The sequence below is a fragment of the Orycteropus afer genome, unplaced genomic scaffold (assembly GCF_000298275.1).
Source record: "Orycteropus afer afer isolate SDZICR_OR568_19922 unplaced genomic scaffold, OryAfe1.0 scaffold00006, whole genome shotgun sequence".
Classification (NCBI taxonomy): Eukaryota; Metazoa; Chordata; class Mammalia; order Tubulidentata; family Orycteropodidae; genus Orycteropus; species Orycteropus afer.
Window position 1 is genome coordinate 23,440,504 of NW_006921593.1, and position 21,674 is coordinate 23,462,177.

Genomic DNA, 21,674 nt, shown 5'->3' on the forward strand with positions numbered 1-21,674 from the left:
TAATTATCAACAAGTATGAATTTGTTGCTGTCATTTTGTTATGTGCTTTTTCATGGTGTTGATTTCTTTGTTCCATATAATTTTCTGTGCTGAGCTTATTTTGTATATTAATAATGTTACCACTTTCTTCATTGCTATTGCTTTACTATTTGCTAAATATTTGTACTGGTCCTCTACTTTGATGTGAAGGTTTATCATTTTTCTTTGATGTTGCCCTGTGATTTATAATTTCGTCCCAAGTTTAGAACAGTCCTTTCTATCCTATAGTTGTCTTCACTTCCCTACCATTTAGGAGTTCTGTAACTACAGAGTTTTTTTCCCCTCTTTCTGGTTGGTAGTTGTCTTCATTTGTCAATTGATGTCTCTGGTTCCCTGTTTACAATTTTGTAGGCGTATTTCCTTTGAATACTTTCATAACTTGGTTATTTTCTGGGTTATGTCATCATGTGTGTTAATGGTCAGTTGTTGTTTGCTGTTGTTGATTCTCTGTCCAAAGGACTCCCTTTAGCATCTCTTGTAAGGTTGGTCTGGTTTAAACAAATTCCTTCAATTCCTGCTTATCTAGAAATGCCCTAATTTCACCATCATATTTGAGGGACAGTTTTGCTGGGTATATAATTCTTGGTTGGAAATTTTTCTCTTTCAGGATTTTATATATATCATCCCACTGTCTTCTCACCTGCATGGTTTCTGCCGAGAAATCCAAGCTTATCCTTGTTGGTTGTCCCTTGTAGGTAACTTTTCGTTTTTCCTGTACTGCTTTTAGAATTCTTTATCTTTGGTTTTGGTGAATTTGATGATATGTCTTGGTAATTTTCTTTTGGGGTCTATCCTGTTTGGGGTTCGTTGGACTTCCTGAATGGATATATTCTCATCTTTCACCATACCAGGGTAGTTCTCTTCCAACAAATCTTGGACAATTTTTCAGTGGTTTTATTTTTCTCTTCATGTTCTGGAATTCCGATTACATGTAGGTTATTCGTTTTGATGGTATTCCATATGAACCTTAGGCTTTCTTCATTGTTTTGATCTTTTGTTCTGACAGATGCCTTTCCAAAGAAGTACTGAGGTATTTGCCTTTAATTTCACTAATTCTGTCTTCCATCTATTCTATTTTACCCCTTTGCCCTTTTAATATGTTATCTATTTCTGAAAATTTAGTATTAATCTTCTGGATTTCTGTCTGTAGATTTTGTACCATTTCTAAGTTTTCATTTGTTTTGTCATTTTGTTCTCGTATTGTCTTTCGAAATTTTTCTAGGGTTTTCCTCAATCTTGTCAGTGTTTTCCTTGATCTGTCTCTTGATTTGTTGAAAGTACCTAAATATAATTCTTTTGAATTCCTTTTCAGGGAGTTCCAATACTGCACCTTCCTCAGGGATGTGTTTTGGGTCTGTATCCTGGTCCCTTGTTTTGCCTGCTTTATCTTGCTTCTTTGTGTGGACTGTGCTGCTCTGTTGTCTCCGAGGCATTGTGACATTTTTGTATTTATATTTAATTGGTGACTATACGTTGGAGTGACATGCCAACGATTTTTGTTTTGTTTGTATGTTACCTACATAAGCAGGGTACTGTGCTGTGCTCCTCTATTTGCCAGCTAGCAGTACTTATACACTCACCACCTGTCTCCTTTCCCATTGTCTGCGTCCCATATGTCCCTGCTGTCCTTGGCAAATGGAGCCTTTTCTCAGGTCCTTGGAATCCGAATGAGAATGCTGTCACTTTAAAAGCCAAAATGGCCACCGCTTGTCAACATTCAAAATGGCTGTGCCCTCAGTCACTTTAAATATCCAACGTTGCTGCCGCATGTAAACAGTAAAAGTGGCTGTGCCCTCTGGACAGCAGAAAGTCCACAGCTCAGGTTGTCTCCCTCCTTGCTGTTTCCCTTCCTACTCATAGGCCACCATGCAGTCATCCCTGCAGCCTTCAGCGACCAGGGCTGATCTTTAGGTCAATTCTCAGGTCCCAACACCACTAGGAAATACTCAGTATGTCAGTCCTGTCAGAGTAGCTGACAGTCTACTGCTCTGACCGTCTCCATACTCACTGTTTTTGTTTGGGTTTTTCCAGTACCAAAACCAAGCTTACTGCTGTCGAGATGGATCCGACTCATAGCGACCCCTCCTTGGGTTTCTGAGGTGGTATCTCTACAGAAGTAGATTGCCTGACCTTCCTTCTGAGGAGTGGCTGGTGAGTTTAAACTGCCAGCCTTCTGGTTAGCAGTCAGGTGCCTTAGGCTTTACATTACCAGAGCTCCCAGTAGTTGATGCTTAATCCACTTCTATATGGTTCCTTTCAAAGCAATTTTGCTGGGTATATAATTCTTGGTTGGAATTTCTTTTTCTTTCAGGGTTTTATATATCATCCCATTGCCTTCTCACCTGCATGGTTTCTGCTGAGAAATCAGAGCTTAGTCTTATTGGCTGCCCTTTGTAGGTAACTGCTTTCAGGATTCTTTGTCTTTGGTTTTGGTGAGTCTGATTATGACATGTCTTCTTTTGGGGCCTCTCCTGTTTGGGGTTCATTAAACTTCTTCAACAGTTATATTCTCCTCTTTCATCCTAATAGGGTAATTCTCTTCCAACAAGTCTTTGACAATTTCCTGTGGGGTTTTATGTGTCTCTTCCTGTTCTGGAATTCCAATTACACATAGGTTATTCCTCCTGATGGTATCCCAAATGAATCTGAGGCTTTTTTCACTTTGTTTTGACCTTTTTTTTTTTTTTGTCCCTGCTTGATCCTTTAACAAAGTAGTATTGAGGTATTTGTCTTCAATGTCACTAATTCTGTCTTCCACTGATTCAATTCCACTCCTTTGCCCATTCAATGTGGTACCTATTTCTGAAATCTTATTATCAATCTTCTGGATTTCTATCTGTTTTTGTATCATTTTACATTTTTGGTCAATTTGTTCTTATATTGTTTTCCTAAATTGTTCTAGAGTTTTGTCTGTGTTTCCTTTATCTCATTATTGTTTTTCTTAATCTCTCTATCAGTCTGTGGAAGCACTCAAATATAATTCTTTTGAATTCCTTATCAGGGAGTTCCAATGCTGCTGCTTCTTCAGGGATGTTTTCTGGGTTTGTGTCTGGTCCCTTGTTTGTACAACTTTATCTTGCTTCTTTCTTTGGACTGGGATGGTCGGTTGTCTCTGAGACATTGTGATGTTGTTGTATTTATGTTTAACCCCATAGGGTTTCCAAGGCTGCCAATCGTTACAGAAACAGATTGCTTCATCTTTATGCCATGAAGCTGCTGATGGGTTTGAACCACCAACCTTTCAGTTAGTAGTCAAGTGCTTTAACTACTGTGCCACCAGGGTTCCTCCAGGTGACATTCTAAACCAAAACCAAGCTCATTGCCATCAAGTCAATAGAAACCCCAAAGGGGAGAGCAGAACTGCACAACAGGGTTTCTAAAACTGTAAATCTTTATAGAACCCAATCGCCACAACTTTCACCTTCCAACCTTTTGGTTAGCAGCTGAATGCTTTAACCACTGTGCCACCAGAGCGCTTTCCAGGTGACACTACCAGGCCGTAAACCGATCATATGTGCCAGCTATATAAGATTATAGCCTCTGACACTTTGATCAACTGAAAATTGCAGATTTGATATTTTCTAGTAGTCAAAAAATTTGTGCCAGTTCATTGGAACACAGCCATGGGTAAACTGATAAGGTTTTTATTGCTGGAATACTAACTTGCTAAAACTAAGACATCGGGTAACAGCCTGTTCTGAAATCCTTTACTGTGAACAGATTTGGTCCTTAGGAGAAGTCCTAGGCAAGTCCAGATCCGGGGAGCGGAGGCAAGACTGCTCCCAACACAGCTGCCATCCTGCTTCCCACAGGGCGAGTGTCATTGTGGTGACAGGCCATAGCTGTGGTCAGTGCTGGTCCATTCAGGTTTGGATTTGAGGCCAGTTCTGTCACCTTCTCCATCTGTGGCCTTGAGCAAGTTACTTAAACTTGACAACTTTCGGTTTCTTCAGTTATAAAAATGGGGCTGACAGCCCTACCTCAGCGCTCTTGGGAGGTTAGAGAGACACAATATGCTTTATCACAGCACCTGCCTGGCAGCCAGGGCCAGATCTGGCCACAATTATGGCTTCTGATAAGTGGCCATCTGATATTCTGCCCATGACTGATTTTGTCTTTCAAAGAGCTAAATCCAGATTTTGATGGAAAATATTTGTTTTCATGAAATTGAGAAAGACTAAAATCTGTTTGTGTGTGTGGTGTGATGTATGTAAAACCTGAAGTTAGGAATTCTGGAAAGTTCTCTAAGGGCTGTTTGGTAACCATGCCTACAGTACATCCCAGCTTCTGCAGAGCCAACTGCAAAGGAAAATTACTCCTGCCCGCAGAAAGCAAGGAGCACCCAAGGGAAAACTAAGTCAAAGAACAAAGCTACGCACTTAATTAGCGAGAGTCAGATTGAGTTACTGAGAGACCCAGTCCACGAGCATGTGGGGAAATCCTAGGGCTCTAGTCCCCACGTCACTCAGGCCCCTGAATGTGCCACCCTTGGTGAGGTCTTGGGAACATGTCATGCCCCTCACTCTCCCTGGGATGTCCAGTCCATGGCCTAGGAACAAGAATACTATTACTGAGAACTTTAGGGTTTTCACAGTGAGTCTATAGCAACCACAAGTCAAGAATCTGAATTAAGACTGTAACACAAGGAAGCAAAAAGCATTTTCTCTTACACATGTTATCATTTGATTAACTGTGTTATCTTCACCATGGACAGTATTAGGGGATTATCCTTGTTGAAAAAGCTACATCCTTTCCACCGTTCCAGGGAGGCAGGATCAAGAACGAGAACCACTGGATAAACCTTGCCAACCACCCTTTGAGGAGAAGGCAGCAGACTGGCCCAAACCCAGCCGTATCTGCACCAGCTCCACAAGCCTTAGGGCCACTCTTGGCAGTAGTGGGAAGGACACATCCCCTATCATCCTGCCGGTGACAAGATCTCTACATAATTAAAGCTTTTTGCCAAGGTGGAAACTAACCGATGAAAGTCTCCTTAGCACTACGGCCTCCCCTGGATTAATCTCGGAGCCTGAACACTGTGCTAACACAATTTAACCTGTCCCTAGCGCCTCACATGCGTGCCCAGTGCAAATGCAATGAAATGTCTTAAATATTATCAACCATTCTGTCATTAAGCAGAAATTAGACGGAAACAAGGGAAGCCTAAAAATTGACGAGGAGTTCAGATGTTCTAAATGGCTAATGTGTCCATTTGTCACCTCACGCTCTCTCCAAATGCAGTTTTGCTATTAAACGAGACCCAAAGAAAGGTAATCAATTCCCACTAAAAAGCGCTCATCCTAGGGGACGGGGAGGAAGGCGCTTGGAGCCCCTGGCTGCCTGCCAAGCCCCAGACGCCAGCCATCAGTGCCCCCGACTGTCCGGGGAGCGAAGGGGCCATGCGTAATTGACTAGAAGATGGGCTAAAACTGTGCCCAATCAGTGTGTGATCAAAAACGCGTGGAATATTCAGCGCCACTCGATTACACGAGGCACGTCCTTTCTCTCTCCTCATGAAATCTCTTCAAGGTCCAGAGTACTGTAATAAGATCATTACTGTCAAGCGGTACGAATCGTAGGCAATGACTCTTGGGATAGGGAGTCATACTTCACAAGCTCCCCTGGTCCCTCGCGCTCGCACGCACGCTCTTTTTTTTTTTTTTTTTGTATTTTACTGCACGCAGAGGCAGCAAGGCTTCGAGCTGGCAGATAATGATCCCATCACCGTGTGGCAACTAGAAAGGCACTTTTAAGAAAAAGCGGAGAGAAATCAGCTTAAGAGAAACTAAAACATGTTCCCTTTGCTGTTTTTTTCCCCTTAAAAATTAAATAGAATTAAACTGGGTGCAGAACGGTTGCCTTCCACGAGATCAGGAATAATGTCATTGAATTGAACCATCTGAGAGACGTTCATATTGCAGCAAAGCCCATTACCCCATAGACAAATGGCTGATTTTCTCCATGTCCACGTACAAAAGCAGCTCTTGTTAGGCTGCGTGCGTTCACATGTGTGCGTATGGCAGGTCCTAAGTTCCCACTGTTCCTATGTTCCTGCTTCTCTTACTGGCAGGACACCCTAGTGCCAGTGTTACCTCTTAGATGCTAAAGGAGTGGAGTTGCCAGGCGGGTGAGTGTCAGTAAAGGTTCCTACGTAAACACACCAAGCTTTACCGCAGACCACGGCTGCCAGAGCATTCATGGCACACCTCAGTACAAGAGATGGTGGTCTGACTCACCACTGCTCTCCTCCCTACCACTTCAAACTGGCCTTAAAAAGGTACTATCTCATTAAAAAAACATACCATCTTCAGAACGAACAGTGGGGTTGACAGCACATGACTTACATGTGCACAAGCCATGTCTGTTAGCTGAAACTGTATGTCCTGGGGGTTCAGAGGTCGAATCCCTGCCTTCCGTGCGGAGACCCACATTTGATTCCTGGCCGGTCCCTCACATGCAGCCACCCCCATTTGTCAGTGGAGGTGTGCATGATGCTGGGTGCTTCCTGTGATGCCACACAGGCCTGGGCCAGACTTCCAGGCTAAGATGGGCTGGGAAGGCTGGCCTGCCGAGTGGCTTCCGGAAACCAGCCAGCAATGGCTCAGGAAGGGATGAGCCTGCTGTACACGGGGCCACCATGAACTGACTGGTCACATGGCAGCCGGTCACAGCAGCCCAGCGCAGCTCGTGGCACGAGCAGGTGCTCAACGCACTGTCAGGAAGCTCAATTAAAGCACTCTAGCTTGAGTTCACAGTAACAAACAAAACAAAACAACACAAAACAACAAAAGAGGGCCCCCAGCCCCTATGTGGCCTGTTGGTTCATCGTAAGGGCAGCCCTCTGCTCAGGTGGTCCCCTCTGTGTCCACTCAGTGTTTATTCCTAACCTGCTGACTTCCTCAAAGGATCTGAGGGCGCCTACGGTGTGGGGTTAGTGGTGGACCAACTTCACACCGTAGGGTGGTTTCCGAGGTCAACTGTGCTCCATCTGAATGTCAATGTCTGGGGCAAACCCAGAACTGCTTCCACCTTCCAAGTCCATCCTCTTGTAAGCTGGCATTACCACAAAACCAAAAACCAAACTCACTGCCATGGAGTCGGTTCTGACTCACGGCGACCCCCTCTGGGTTTCCCAGGCAGTAAATCTTTATGGAAGCAGATTGCCCAGTCTTCCTTCTGTGGAGTGGCTGGTGGGTTTGAACCATCAAACTTTTGGTTAGCAGTCAAATGCCACTGAGAACTCACTTTTTGTAAGCAGTTTGGCTGTAGGGAGTCGGTAAGCCTGTCAGGCCACGTGGATCTCCTGTAGAGGCTACCGGAGGCGTGGCAGGTACAGCACGTGTCCTGGGCACCACTTGAAGGGAGCGCCACTGAGCAGTTTCTATTAACCCTGTGTGGTCCAGAGTCCTTCCTCACGCACTGGCAACAGAGGCATGGGGACCGGCAGGGAGGGCACTTGCCCGCCCACTGGTACAAGTGCAAAGGGGCACTAGACGAGGTGCAGATGTCTCTGCTGACATCACCTGTGGGAACGCCTATTCTTCTTGAAATTGGGTGTGTGTGCAATTTAGAGATTGCCCCTGGGTGCCTGGATGGGGGTGCAACAGAGTATACCCCTGGGTGTTCAGATTGAGGGGGAAGCACAATTTAGCATGTGCCTCTGGGTGCTCAGATTGGGGGTGCAACATAGAGACTGCCCTGGGTGCTCAGACTGGGGGGGGCAACCTAAGAGACTGCCCCTAGGTGCTTGTTACCCTGGCTAAACCCATGGTCCCTGGAGCTGAAGAAAGCCTGTCAGTGTGCAGACATTCCACGTCATGGTCACAATCCCGGCATCTTAGGGTCATCTCTCGGGAGACGGAGTTCACGTTCAAGGTAAATGACTACCCAGCTCACCTCCTGAGATGCGCTAACTGTTGAGTTACCGCCAGAGAAGTCCTTATCGTTCCAGCCACTTCTGCCAGTTACAGATTTTTTTATGCAACTCAAATCTGAGCCTTCTGGGCCCCTTTCTTTTCATGTGGGGTACCTGCCAAAATTACAGTCAACGTTCCATTTGGGAAGTGCCCAAAGCCCAGAAGAGGATTTCTCAGAGTGGAGCAGGACAGTAAGGCTGGAACTATCAGCAACCTGCCTCCCCTTCCTTCCAGCCTTCTCCAAATGCACCGAAGAAACACAGTAAGTCCAGCCAGGAGACAAACGGTGAGGACTGCGGGCACCCTGTCCTGACTTGTACATTAGTGTGTGTCACAGAGTAACCGTCGTATTGACTGCACCCAGGAGGGGGGGAGGAGAGATGAGAGTGTCAAGGTGATTAGACCCTCAAAAACCTGCATATTCTGAATAAGGAAGACAGACCAATCAGTGCCTTTGCATCATGGCGCTGGCAGAGAACACTGACCACCATGGACCCCAGCAGAACAAAGCTGTCCTGTAAGAAGCACAGGCAGAATGCTCCTTGGAAGCGGGAACGGCCAGCCTGCGTCTCCACACTCTGGTCATGTTGTCAGGTGGGACCGCTCCCTGGAGAAGATACGCTGCGTGGTGAAGTGGAGGATCAGTGGAAAGGAGGAAGGCCCTCCCCGAGCTGCACTGTCACGGCGGCTGCAACAATGGGCTCACGCCCAGCAAGGACTCTGAGGCTGGTGTAGGACCAGGCCGTGTTCTGTTATGATGTACGTAGGGTTGCTGTGGGTCAGAACCGACTCAATGGCACCTAACCAAAACATGAGGTTCTGAACAACAAAAGAAGTGGATTGCTCCATCAATCCTGATGTGCAAGACCCCCAAATTACCCTATGATGCCCAGAAAACACAACAGTCAACACCCTGAACGATTTCAGATTAACCAAGAGCTTTAATGTGTGTACACAGTGCTCTCCTGTAATAACAAGAATGTGGGGAAGCGTGCCCGGCTCTGGCACAACTCCTCATTCCCCCTTCACTGTGCCCTCCAGAACACCCATGAATTCACAAAAAACTGTCCAAAGGTAACAGGTGCTAATAATAGTACCAACACGTGTCTCTCAGCATCCGAGTGAAAACTACACCCCTTTTAGGACGATTCTCATCGCCAGCACTGGTGAGCTCAGCTGCCGTGAAGAGACAGCATTCGAGGAAAAGCGCCCGCTTTCTGCCACCCTATCAAACATGGCAGCCACTACGTACGGAACCTGCAGACCACACAGTGAAGCCGTACAGCAGCCAGCTTTCTCCGACTCTTACAGCTCGCTGCTTCCTCCTCTCTGAAGTCATCTGCCTTACTTCTGTGGTTGTCCGCCGCTGTGGTGTTGGCCCGACTCACGGTGACCCCAGGCACAAGAGAACGAAATGCTTCCAGGCCCACGCCACCCCTCCATCAGCTGGGGCTCAGACCACTGGGACCCTGGGCGTCTCCAGGGGCTGGCTGCAGAAGCAGCTCACCAGGCCTTTCTTCCTGGTCCCGACTCCGTCAGACCTGCTCAGCAGCACAGCCAGACACGAGGCTCCACTGACAGACGGGTGGGGGCCGGGCATGAGCTGCCCTGGCCGGGCTTTGAACCTGGGTCTCCTGCGTGGAATGCAAGTTACACCCCTAAGCCACCGGTGAGCTCGCCTTAAATTCTAGGACAGCTTTCTCTGCATGTGTCTTATCCCCCTTCATAGGCAGTCCCTGGGTACCCTGTCCTCAGTGACTTGGCCTGAGGGTGCCACCTGTCCACTGACTGAATTCACAGGTTTTTCCTGGAATGGTAGCTCTCTTACGTTGCTGTCATTAGGTACTGCTGCATGGATTTTTGACTCACAGCAACCCCTGGGGCACAGCAGGACTGCCCCATGGGGTTATCTAGGCTGTAACCCTCACGGAGCAGGTTGTTGGGGGTGTCTCCCGCAGAACCACTGGGTGGGTTTGAACTGCTCCCCCTTCAGTTGGCAGCTGAGCGCTTAACCGTCACGTCACTTGGGCTCCTATTTTTCTTATACTCAAGCCATCTCAAGCTAGTCACTTATCCCAGAGAAGTATAATGAAATCCATAAAAATTCAGCTGCGTTCCAGAATCTTCCATAAGACTTTTACATCTCCAAGTGTGACTTTACAGCACTGGGTCAAGGGACAAGAGTAACCAGAGTCAGCAACTACTCACTGTGCCTAGCTGAAAAGAGGAACAGAGATGTTTTCTTACGATTAAAATTAGACAGTACCCTCTAAGAACCAAGCACTCATAGCCACCTTTGTCTCGGCGCAGGCTGCTAAGCTTCAGGGTTCACGTGGCAACTTCACACGTAGCTGCCGGGTACTGTCACATCACAATGCCGCACAGTCAGCACTCTAACTACGCAGTGGTTTTTAGGGCTACTAAGAAATACTGTTTTTTGTTGAATCTAAAATGCCTTCAATTGTAGAATGAATTCTGACCTCAGAAATGTAAAAATGTGGGGGGAAAAGTATGCCTTACAAATAATTAAACAGTGTGTGTGCCTCACAGAAGTAATGCCATGACAGCCTGGTGGATTGTTTCTTCTGGGGATAGGATATACTTTCTTTTCATAGAGAACTTATTGTCTCATTTTCTGTTTGAAAGAAGTCATGCCCACTTGTATCACAGAAACTGGGTGGTGAACTAGAAAGTGAGGGGCAGGTTCCCCTTCCACCCAATGCTTTGAACTTCTGAGCACACGTCAACTTTGCTCATCCGTATCGAGACAGCACCATCACTTTCTAACCTGGGTGTCTGTACGGTCTTCCTATTCACGTCACCACCTCAGTGGACGGACGAAAGGGTTTGTAGGTGGCCATGCTGTGGATTATGGGTGTTGACCTTGGCAGATAACCTTCAGAACACACAATCCCAGGAACTCAGGAAGGGGACTCGGTGATGCCTTACTCCTTGCCACTGAGCCGATTCCAAGTGACCTTCATAGGGTTTCAAGGCTGTCAATCTTAATGGAAGGAGATTGTCTCATCTTTTTCCCAAGGAGCAGCTGGTGGGTTTGAACTGCCAACCTTCCAGTTAGCAGCTAAATGCCTCAGCCCCTAAGCCACTAGAGCTCCTTTCGAAATGCCTTAGGCTTCCTAAACTCTTGAGGGTCCTTCTCAAACTTCCTTCAAATGCCCAGTGTTGAAAAGGCTGATACTCAAAAAAACCAAAAGTCGGATCTGACTCATAGTGACCCTTCCTTGGGTTTCCGAGGCAGTATCACTATGGAAGGATTGCTCACCCTTCCTTCCAAGGAGTGGCTGGTGGGTTTGAACCGCTAGCCTTCTGGTTAGCAGTCAAATGCCTTAGGCACTATGCCAGCAGAAGGGCTGATTGAGACACCAATTTGAACCAGTTGTCCAACTAAAAATGCAAACGCACCTAACTAACCTTCAGGCTGTGTCTAATTTACATAATTTAGACATTTGTCCACAGGGCAGTGGGATAATTTAACTGTATACAAGGGGTTATAGGTGGGCTTGATACGCAGTGTCGACCAGGTTGTGCTTTTAGAAAGAACTACAGATATCAGTTGAGGGCACAATGTGAACAAAGGAAGGCATTTACCTGTGACAATGGCACTAACATCTTCCTGATTTCACCCCAAACCTCCTGGCAGGGTGAGGGGCGGCTGGCTGTGTGTGTGTGGGAAGTGCTCTTGCCTGGACAGGTATTTGGAGAAGTGTCTTCAATGCTAAGCCTTTGGGGCTGAGCCCTTTTCCAGGGGAAGGTCAACAGGCATGTGGGTGGGGGTTTGGTTGCGACATCTGTAGGTCCCACCTCTGCTGGTGCACCAGATGACGCTCACTCATCGCTCACTCCTCACAGACACTGCTTTCACCGGCTGGCCTTCTTAGCAGAAAGCCCTGTTGTTAGGTGCATCGAGTGCATTTTGACTTATGGTCGCTCCAGGTGACAGGGCAGAACTGTGTCCCATGCCGTGTCCCTGGCTGTCATCTTCACAGCAGATCACCACGTCTTTCTCCTGCAGAGCTGCTGGCCAGTTAATAGCCGGTCACAAACTGCTCGCACCAACGGGGGACTTGATCCCCGACACAGTCTATGTGAGGCGACATGGCAAGGAATGCTGGGACGGAAAGGGGCCTTCACACCTACCCTGATTGGCCACAAGATCCCAGGCACTATGTCCTGCTCCAACCCAAGGTCTCCACACTGAACAGGACAATGCTGCCCACCTCACAGAATGATGGTAGATAACACAGTCAGCACCCATTGACACTCTTCCCTTCCTGCTATCAGTCACACTGTGGCCTTACAGACTGCCCTCTGGGTATCAGCAGGAAACAGGTCACTTTTTCTAACATGGCCCAATCCAACAAGTAGAGTCTTCAGAAAAAGTGTGGAAAAAACAGAGACAAAGGATACCAACTAAATAAGGATTCATCACCCACTGCCGTGGAGTCAATGTCGACTCACAGCGCCCCTAGAGGACAAAGTGGAACTGCCCCACAGGGTTTCCAAGGCCGTCAATCTTTACAGAAGCAAAGCTCAAACCAAACCCACTGCCTTGGACTCAATTCCAACTCACAGCGAACCTAGAGAACAGAGAGGAACTGCCACAGAGGGTCTCCAAGGCTGTCGTCTTTACAGAAGCAAAGTCCAAACCACACCCAGTGCTTTGGAGTCAATTCCAACTCACAGTACCCCTAGAGGACAGAGTGGAACTGCCCTATAGGGTTTCCAAGGCTGTCATCTTTATGGAAGCAGACTGCCTCATCTTTCTCCCACGGAGCAGCCTGTGGGTTCAAACCACCATCCTTTGGGTTGGCAGCCTAGTGCTTTAACCACTGTGCCACCAGAACTCCTACAATAAAGCTACATCCTGCTTATGTGGAACTCTTGCTGAAGGTAGACCTCTTTGACTATTGTCTACATCACAAATAATTCACAATGCCACAACGTTTTGAAATTTTAATTTTTAAGTATTTGTTATACTTGCTTGTAATAGTGCACTAAATGTAACCTCTGAAAATGCATGTATATGGTACCTGGACATAATATAAGGAGCCCTGGTGGAGTGGTTAAACGCTTGGCTGTGAACTAAAAGGTCAGTGGTTTGAACCCATCAGTTGCTCCACAGGAAAAAGATGAGGCAGTTTGCTACCATAAAGAGCACAGCTTTGGAATCCCTATGGGGCAGTTCTACTCTGCTCTCTAGGGGCACTGTCAGATCGACTTGACGGCAGTGGGTTTGGTTTGCTTTGTTTCCTGTGAAAACTGACAGCCTCAGGGACCCTATGGGGCAGGTCCACTTGGTCCTGCAGGGTCATCATGCATCAGAATTGGCTCGACGGAGACAGGATGGACGCACGCACAGTTTTGTGTGAAGCCCGGTGGCCCACCGCCCACTTGCATCTGTGGATGAAGAACGGAAGCTCGTGTGACGGAGCCACGTGAGGAAGGTTCCGTGGGGTCATTGCTGCGAATAAAACCTGAGCCCTCACCAACCAGAGATGTGTCACGACAAACCGTGACCCCGAACATTCCTAGAGTCCAAAGGACAAAACAAGATGATGGGCGGGAGCAGAAGCTGTTCATCACAGTCTTAATGCACGAAGCCAGAGGTGAGGGAGCCATCGCACTGGACCTGAAACCAACCAACACTGAGTCCTAAACCAGGAATGCAACTGCCTTTGGAGTAATGCAAAGCAGACACCTAGTTACAGGGGACACTGTCCCCAGGCTGCCAAGTGGGCACTCCTGACGAACTTGGTGAGGCCCAGGAGGGGGGATCAGCATACCCGCCTACAAGATGCTGCAAGACGAGGTCACTGACAGGGCAGGGTAATCCCAGGGTGCGGCAGAGGTGAGGGGCCGAGGGGCCCCAAGCGACACCCTGCCAACAGAAAGCGCATGGGGACCCCCATTACTGTGCACAAGGCTCTAAGCAGCACGGGCTTTCCCGCTCCTGAAGAATGACGGCCACTTTCAGAAGTGCAGACTCGGCCCCTGGGCATCCCGAGCCCGGACCTCACCTTCGGCAGCGCCCGAGAGACCGTCGGCCTTGAAGGTGCTGGTGCTTTTCTTCCTCCGGTGCTTCTTTCTGTTGGCGTGAGGAGAGGGGGGCGGGTCGAGCTTGGGGCTGGTGGTGCTGGGGATGCTTGGGCTGGAACACACGGAGTCACCCAGCCCCGTGTCTGCAATGGGACGGAAAAGGTAAAGGTTAAGCTCTTAAAAAGCTGACTTTGCAAAAACAAAAAAAAAAAAAGCCAAAACATCTTAGTGTCCCTCCAACATGGTATCAAGCCTTGCAATCAGTAGACGACCAAGGCAGTGGCCCCACATCACAGATTAAAAGGTCATGGCACCCCTCGCTCTCATGGACCACCCGTCATTCAAAAACGGGCCCCGATTCAGTATTCTCTTTACGTTATGCAGAACTCCAAGGTCTCTCCTTGGCATGAGGGAGAAAAAGTTCAGAGCTTCCAGAAAAAGAGAGTGGTGAGTTCATGCTTTTTCTTATTTCTCTCTTCCAATAATGACATCGATAGAATTAGGCATGACACAGACTTAAGAATGCTGATGAAAATGTCACATTAAATGGCTCTGATGGTTCATGTGCGTGTGTGCGCGAGGATGTGTGCAAGAAGTCCAGTAGTGCCCCCTTATCTGCGGGGGATCTGTTCCAAAACCCCCAGTGGACGCCTCAAATGGGGGATAGTACCACACCCTATCTAGACTATGTTCTGTCCTATCCATACATACGACAGGTACCCAGGGGCCCTGGACACTGGCAGGCCGTGGCCCAGCTGCTCATTCGACTGTGTTTTCCAGGCTGGTGCTGAGCAGAGAAGGGTCAGGCAGCACCAGATATTACCAAGCTGCTCAGAGTGGCGCACAGTTTAAACATCTGTACTGTCACTGACTGCAGGTAATGGAACCATGAGAAGTGAAACCGTGGATAAGGGGCAACTATGGCATTCCTCATTCTCTTTCTTCTACCTCCCACATTGTATGTGGCTATAACTTCACTTCATTTTATGTAAAAATTCTATGCCATTTCTCTCTGTTACCAGCGCCCAACAATAACCCACTGCCTTCAAGGTCGATTCCGACCCACAGTGCCTCTAGAGGACACAGTGGAACTGCCCCACAGGGTCTCCAAGGCTGCCAGTCTTCACAGAAGCAAAGCCCAAACCACACCCACTGCCGTGGAGTCAATTCCGACCCACAGCGCCCCTAGAGGACAGAGTATAACTACCCCGCAGGGTCTCCAAGACTGTCATCTTTATGGAAGGAAAGCCCGAAATCACACCCACTGCCGTGGAGTAGATTCTGAGTCACAGTGCCCCTAGAGGACAGGGTGGAACTGCTCCAGAGGGTTTCCAAGGCTGTCAATCTTTACAGATGCAAAGCCCAAACCAAACCCACTGCCATCAGTTGGTTTCGACTCAGTGCTCCTAGAGGACAGGGTGGAACTTCCCCACAGGGTTTCCAAGGCTGTCATTCTTCACAGAAGCAAAGCCCAAATGACACCCACTGTTGTGGAGTCAATTCCGACTCACAGCGCCCCTGGAGAACAGAGTGGAGCTGCCCCACAGGGTTTCCAAGGCTGTCAATCTTTATGGAAGCTGACTGTCTTATCTTTCCCCTGAGGAGTGGCTGGTGGGTTGGAATCGTTGACCTTCTGGTTAGCAGCCAAATACTTTAACCACTGCACCACAGGGCTCCTTGTGCCCAGAAATTGATTAACATAGTAGACCTGCCAATTTTTGATTCACTGCAGGTACTTACAGAAGTTTTCAAACCAGCGCACAAGTGTGATGATCCACTGCCAATGACATTGTCTCAGGGGTCATGACCGAAGAGAAGACCAAAGAGGTGCTAAATGACCAGAAATGAAGACGTAAGTGAACCTGGATGGAAAACTACATCGACGGTGGGCCAGAGATGCATGCACACGCAGGAAGTGTCTCCCGGCCAGCTCTTTATTTCATGATTCAGTCCTTGGACAATTCAAAAGACAGACCGTTCTGTACAGCAGACTCCATTCATCCACTAGTCTTGTTTTGAGCACCAAGGGCCAGTCATTTTTCTAGAAGCTTGAGATCCATCCATGAGAGCCTTTCCCTGGTGGCACTCACCTAGTAGCTGGGTCACTACCCAGAGGGCGTGAGAAGGTGAGAAGCGCTACTGAGAAGGAAGGAAGGAAGGAGTGCAGGGTATAGAGGCCTGCTCGTTGGGGTGGTGGCGGCAGGAAAGGGGTGTTGCCATTTCAGTAGGGTGGTCAAGGTAGACTTCACTGAGGAGAGACGTCTGGGTCATGAACTGAAAACGATGAGGGGGGCAGGAAGTAGCTCCAAGGCTAAATGTGGCCCTAAGATGGGAGCAAAGCTGGTGAGTTCCAGAAACAGAGCTGAGGCCAGAGGATCTGGGGCCAGTGAGTGAGGCAGACAGATGGAGAGGACAGCAGGAGTGAGGAGAAGGGCTGTGCGGGTGGGGCTCACACCCCAAACAAGCAAACCGACCTGTTGCCGCCAAGGTGATTCCAACTGACAGTCGGCCCTAAAGGACATACAAGAACTACCCCAGAGTTTTCCCAAGGCTATAATGTTTACGGAATTAAAGTCCAAACCAAACCCACTGCTCTTGAGGCGAGTCGATTCTCACTCACCGTGCCCTGAGAGGACAGAGCAGAACTGCCCCAGACGGTTTCCAAGGCTGTATTCTTCACTGAAATGAAGAAGCCTACCTCATCTTTCTCCTGTAGAGTGGATGGTAGGTTTGAACTGCTGACCTTTGGGTTGGAAGATGAATGCTTTAACCACAATGTATTTAAGGTATCTTAAAAAAACGCATGGTTCCAAGAATGCCCCGGGAGCAGCCTTCCCCACGCCCTGAGACCAGAGGTGTCTTGTCCCCTCTGTGTGGTGGGAAGGAAGGCCCCTGGGGAGCACCTGGTGGAAAGACCTGAGTCCCCTCTCTGTGGATGGACTCATAGACGCTGCCAGGGGTCCTTCCAACAGGTGTACAGCGTTGCGGAAATTCAGTGTCTGGGTATCTTTCCTCCGATTTGACAGAGCGTGCAGCAAACACCTGGGCACCTGTGTCCTTCAGTGCCAGGATGGTGGTTGTGTCCACGGCAAAGAATGAGCTACAAGCTCGTTGGTGTGGCTGCCTTGTGATGGTGCCCACACCATGGCTCTCTTTCTTCTACTCCTAAGAGGAAAAGGCTCTTCCTCTTGTGAAGGGAGCCCTGGTGGTGCAGTGTTAAACACTCAGCTGTAACCAAAAGGTTGGTGGTTGAACCCATCCAGCTTCCCCGCAGGAGAAAGACTTGGTGACCTGCTTCCGTAAAGATGACAGCCTAAGAAATCTGACAGGGCAGTCCCACTGTCATACAGCCAGTATGAGCTGGAGTTGACTGCTGGCAACAGTGGTTTTTTTTTTGCTTGTTTGTTTGCTTCTCTTGTCAAACTAACCTTCCAGGTGGCTTTGTTGGGGTGGTGGCGGCAGGAAAGGGGTGTTGCCATTTAAGCAGGGTGGTCAAGGCAGATCTCACTGAGGAGAGACATCGGGGTCATGACCTGAAGATGGTGAAATATGCGTGCAACACCACAGAATCCAGGGAGCATTTTGCCACAGGTATGGGCTGGGTATTGTCGCCAAATGATATGTTGAAGTCCTCACCCTGGAACCTGCCAACGTGACCTTGTTTGCAAAGAGGGTCTCTGGAGATGTCACCAGGTAACACAGGTTGTATCAGAGGGCTGGGCCTTAGCGTCTGTGACTGGGGTCCTTATAAAAGAGGACACCTTCAGATGCTGCAGCTGGGGCCAAGGGATGCCTGGAGCTGCTGGAAGCTGGGAGGAAAACATGGAATGGATTCTCCCTCAGAGCCGTGGAAGGATCAGCATCGAAGCCTCCAGAACTGAGAGATGACACATGTCTCTTCTTGAAAGCCACCTGGTCTTTGGTTGTTGTTGGGTGCCGTCCAAGACCACAGTGTGTCCATAGGACAAATGGAACTGCCCCATGGAGTTTCCTAGGCTGTAATCTTTATAGAAGCAGACCACCAGGTCTTTCTTTCCCATGGAGTGGCTAGTGGGTTTGAACCGCTGACCTTCTGATGCATAGCTGAGCACCTAACCGTTGCACCACCAGGGCTCCTTATGGCAGTCCCAGGAACCTGACATATGTGCTCTTGTCAGATAAGGTGCTCACAGGTGAGGCCTCCCAGGGTGGGCCCTGGGAGACTGTCTTGCTCCAATTTAGAGGTGAAAAACTGCGGCCCCCGGTGACCTCCCTCCCAGGTCCCACTGCAGGTCAGGGAGGGCTGGGCTCTGAAGCCCCGTCTCTGAATCCCAGAACCCTCATTGCCTTCTGCTGTTTTCCTGCTGTCTTGTCTGGGCTCCAAACCCTCTAGGGCCCAAGCCTGGCATGTCTGTTTTGAGTTTCCTGCTGGACGGAGAGAGGGTACTATGACCACTTAAGGAGGCTGGCATCTTAGGGGCTGAGGCACAGCACGTGGGGCAGAGCGATCGCTGTGGCTGGGTGGATGGGTGCAGTTCAGCTCAAAACAGGTGGCTGGGCACGGGCCAGGTGCCACACAAGATGCCTCCCTCAACAGAGGAGGTTCTCGGTGCTGGGTGACAGCTGCTGGGAACATGGTGGTGGGAACACCAAGTGCGTGCAAACGCAGTGACTGTGGGGCAGAGAAGGTGGTAGCAGGGCAATCCCCTGGTCAAGGGAGGCTGTGGCAGGAGCCTGCAGGCCGGCAGGGCAGGGGCCTGGGACAGGGGACCCAAGAGCCCTTAGCCTGACAGTCAGGCCCACAGGACCACTGCTGTGGCTGGGGTGGCCACGTGGAGACAGCTACAGGTTTCCAGCTCACAGGGGACAGAGTGCCAGGGCCAGCACATGAAGTCCTCGGCCTCTAGATCCTGAGACCTCCGCTCGGTGAGAGGTGCTTTCCATCGCCCGGTTTAAAATATGTGCAATCAGGACAACCCAGACTTCCCGCTCCGCTTCTCTCCTGCCGACTGCTCCTCCTGCCTGACAAGGTATCCCTCAACGTGAGAGCTCAGAAGCCTGGCTCCAAGCCCTTAAATGAGCTTGGCCGCAGCCTGCTGCACGTGGCTGCTCCTCCTGACTGCATACAAATAACGCATTTTATTTTGTATCAATTACGGGGCGAGGACAGACGACCACTGTCGGCGGTGTTGAAGACGGGAGGGAAGACCCGGTGAGAAGAAAGGCATGCTGAATTAAAAAGGCCAGGCCTCATTACTCCACTGTGACAGAGGGACCCGGGCGGCCAGGACGCAGAGCTGGGACGGCCGCTCCACTGCCGTCCTGTGCGTTCAATGCCAGCCATTAGTTCTTCCCAATCGGGCATCAATGTTCAACGCACACCCCAAAAAATATATAACATGCGCAATAACGCTAACAATCTGCACTCTCTCTGGCTCCAGCACGTGAAGTATGAGTCAGGGAAGCAGGTCCACTTTTCACTCGGGGAGCTGACAAGCATGACTCGAGGGAGAATAAAATAACATTCTGTGCGCATAAATATCGTGCGGCCTGCTTGAGACTGATGGGCCAGGAATGTCTTCTTAGCTATCATTCCGGCAGACAGGCCCAAGGACACTCATAACTTATTTTACAATCATTTAGTTTCAGCTCAAGTGGAAAACGTGACAACTTATCTGCACTGACAAGATGCCATATCGAACCTTACAATTAACTCGCCTCCGATTACCTGCCCAGCCGATCATTAGCTGGCAATTTTTGATGAACTGTTGCAGGGAGCCCTCAGTGATCGTTGTCAATGCCAGCTATGCTGATAGGCGTTTGATGACCCTGCCGATATGCAAACAGATCGGACTCCAAGCAGGTGACTCCCTCGTTCCTGTCACCACCAAGGGTCTCCAATGAGTCCTACTGGGGAGATGTCTGCCTGTGCTGAGCCGGAAGGAAGAATGTCTGTGACTATTATCACCGCTACAATGATTACCACCGCTTCCGCGATGACTTTTACGACTCAGACTGTTAACATCTCTGCTGCCATTACTAAGGAACCCTGGTGGTGCAATGGTTAAGTGCTGGGCTGCTAACCAAAGGGCTGGCGGTTTGAACCCACTAAGTGCTCTGCGGGAGAAAGATGTTGCAGCCTGCTTCTGTAAAGACTGACAGCCACGGAAACCCCACGGGGGCAGTTCCACCCTGTAATATAGGGTCTCTGTGATTGGAATCCACTTGATGGCAGTGGGTTTGGTTTTGGGTGGTGCCGTTACTATCACTATTGCTACTGGTGCTATTCTCACTACAATTATGACTGTCACTACCACTACTCCTGCCATTACAAGTACCATTCCCACTGCTATTGCTCTCACTGCGCAATGCAACAACTACTCCTATTACTACTGCTGTTACTCTTACCACCACCACAACTGTTACTGTTACAACAACTAGTACTGCTACTGTTCCTACTGCCCTCCCAATGCACCCTACCAACCCCTGCTCTTCCCAGACTGGAACTCTGTATTTCAGGGCACTGTGGGTCTGTGGAGGCATTTCCCTTAAGTACTCTTCCTTGGTGGGCTCCATTAGGAGAGGGGGCGCCAAGAATCAGCTACCGAGTGCTGCCTGCACAGCCTGGGAGGCTGCTAACGGTGCTCGAGGAACTGGTTGTTAACTTCCTATGTGTTTTCATAGGAACCTTGCGTCTGTATGAGAAACAGAGAAAGGACGGGTGAATGATGCTAACCCTCCCCATCCTCTCTGCCGTCCACACTCCTAGCGTTCTCACTTGGGTTCTGGGGAACATGCTGCTGTCGTCAGGTGCTGTCGAGTCAGCGCCGACTCATGGCGACCCCGCGGACAACAGGAAACACAGACCTCACATACGTATAAAGTGTCAGAGAGGGCATCTGTCAGTGCCGGGGGGTGAGGGGGAGAATCAGGTGTGGACTAAGACGGACTATAAACTAAAAACAAGTCACTGCAGGGGCTTGGAATTCAACCACATTTCCTTTGATACCAGGTCAACAATGTAATGCTAATTTGGATCTTTAATAAACGCTCTGCTTCTTCCAGTGACGGATTTGTCAGCTGGTAAATAAAGGCAAACCACCTCTGCTGTCCGAGGAAATTACAACGTCCGTGGTCTGTGTTAAAAGGTGAGTGTGAAGTGAAGTTCAAAACATGGCCCTGCTCGCAGGCCCTTTGACTGCAGCTTTCAACAGGAGGAGGGGACTTGAATCCAGATCTGAAGGTGTTTCAGAGAGCTGCGCCATTGTCCGCTTCCCTGTGCCACTCGCGGTGCTCACACAGAGGGACACAATGCCAGGAGCAGGGGCAGCGGAGACGCGGTGGGGGGCTGGGCAAGATGACAGGTGCTGGGGGAGAGCAAAGGACAGCACAGTGGCCCACTCTGTTGGGGGGAGAAAAGAAGACAGGGAGGAAAGGAAGACAATAAGAGGGGCTCGAGCCAGAGACCGCGTGGGGTGAAGAATCTCCTACATGGGCCATTTACAATTACATCAAGATGTCTCTATCAATTAGACGGAGGAAACCGGGACTTCGGACATCTGATACCCACACACATGAATCCTTGATTACGGAAATATGTTTACAAAGCCTAAAAAAAAAAGGCACAACTTCTGATCACTAATTAAATGCTTAACGAGCCAGACAAGCCCAGGGTAATTTCTT

General features: G+C 49.1%; 1 protein-coding gene across 1 annotated transcript in view; it reads right to left on the reverse strand.

Moving 5' to 3' along the window:
• Positions 1–21,674, reverse strand: part of AGAP1 (ArfGAP with GTPase domain, ankyrin repeat and PH domain 1) — a 666,775-nt gene that overhangs the window by 135,693 nt on the left and 509,408 nt on the right. The window contains exon 13 of the mRNA XM_007941633.2: positions 13,994–14,155. Within this exon, the coding sequence (XP_007939824.1) occupies positions 13,994–14,155 (162 nt within the window). The remainder of the gene's footprint in view (positions 1–13,993; positions 14,156–21,674) is intronic.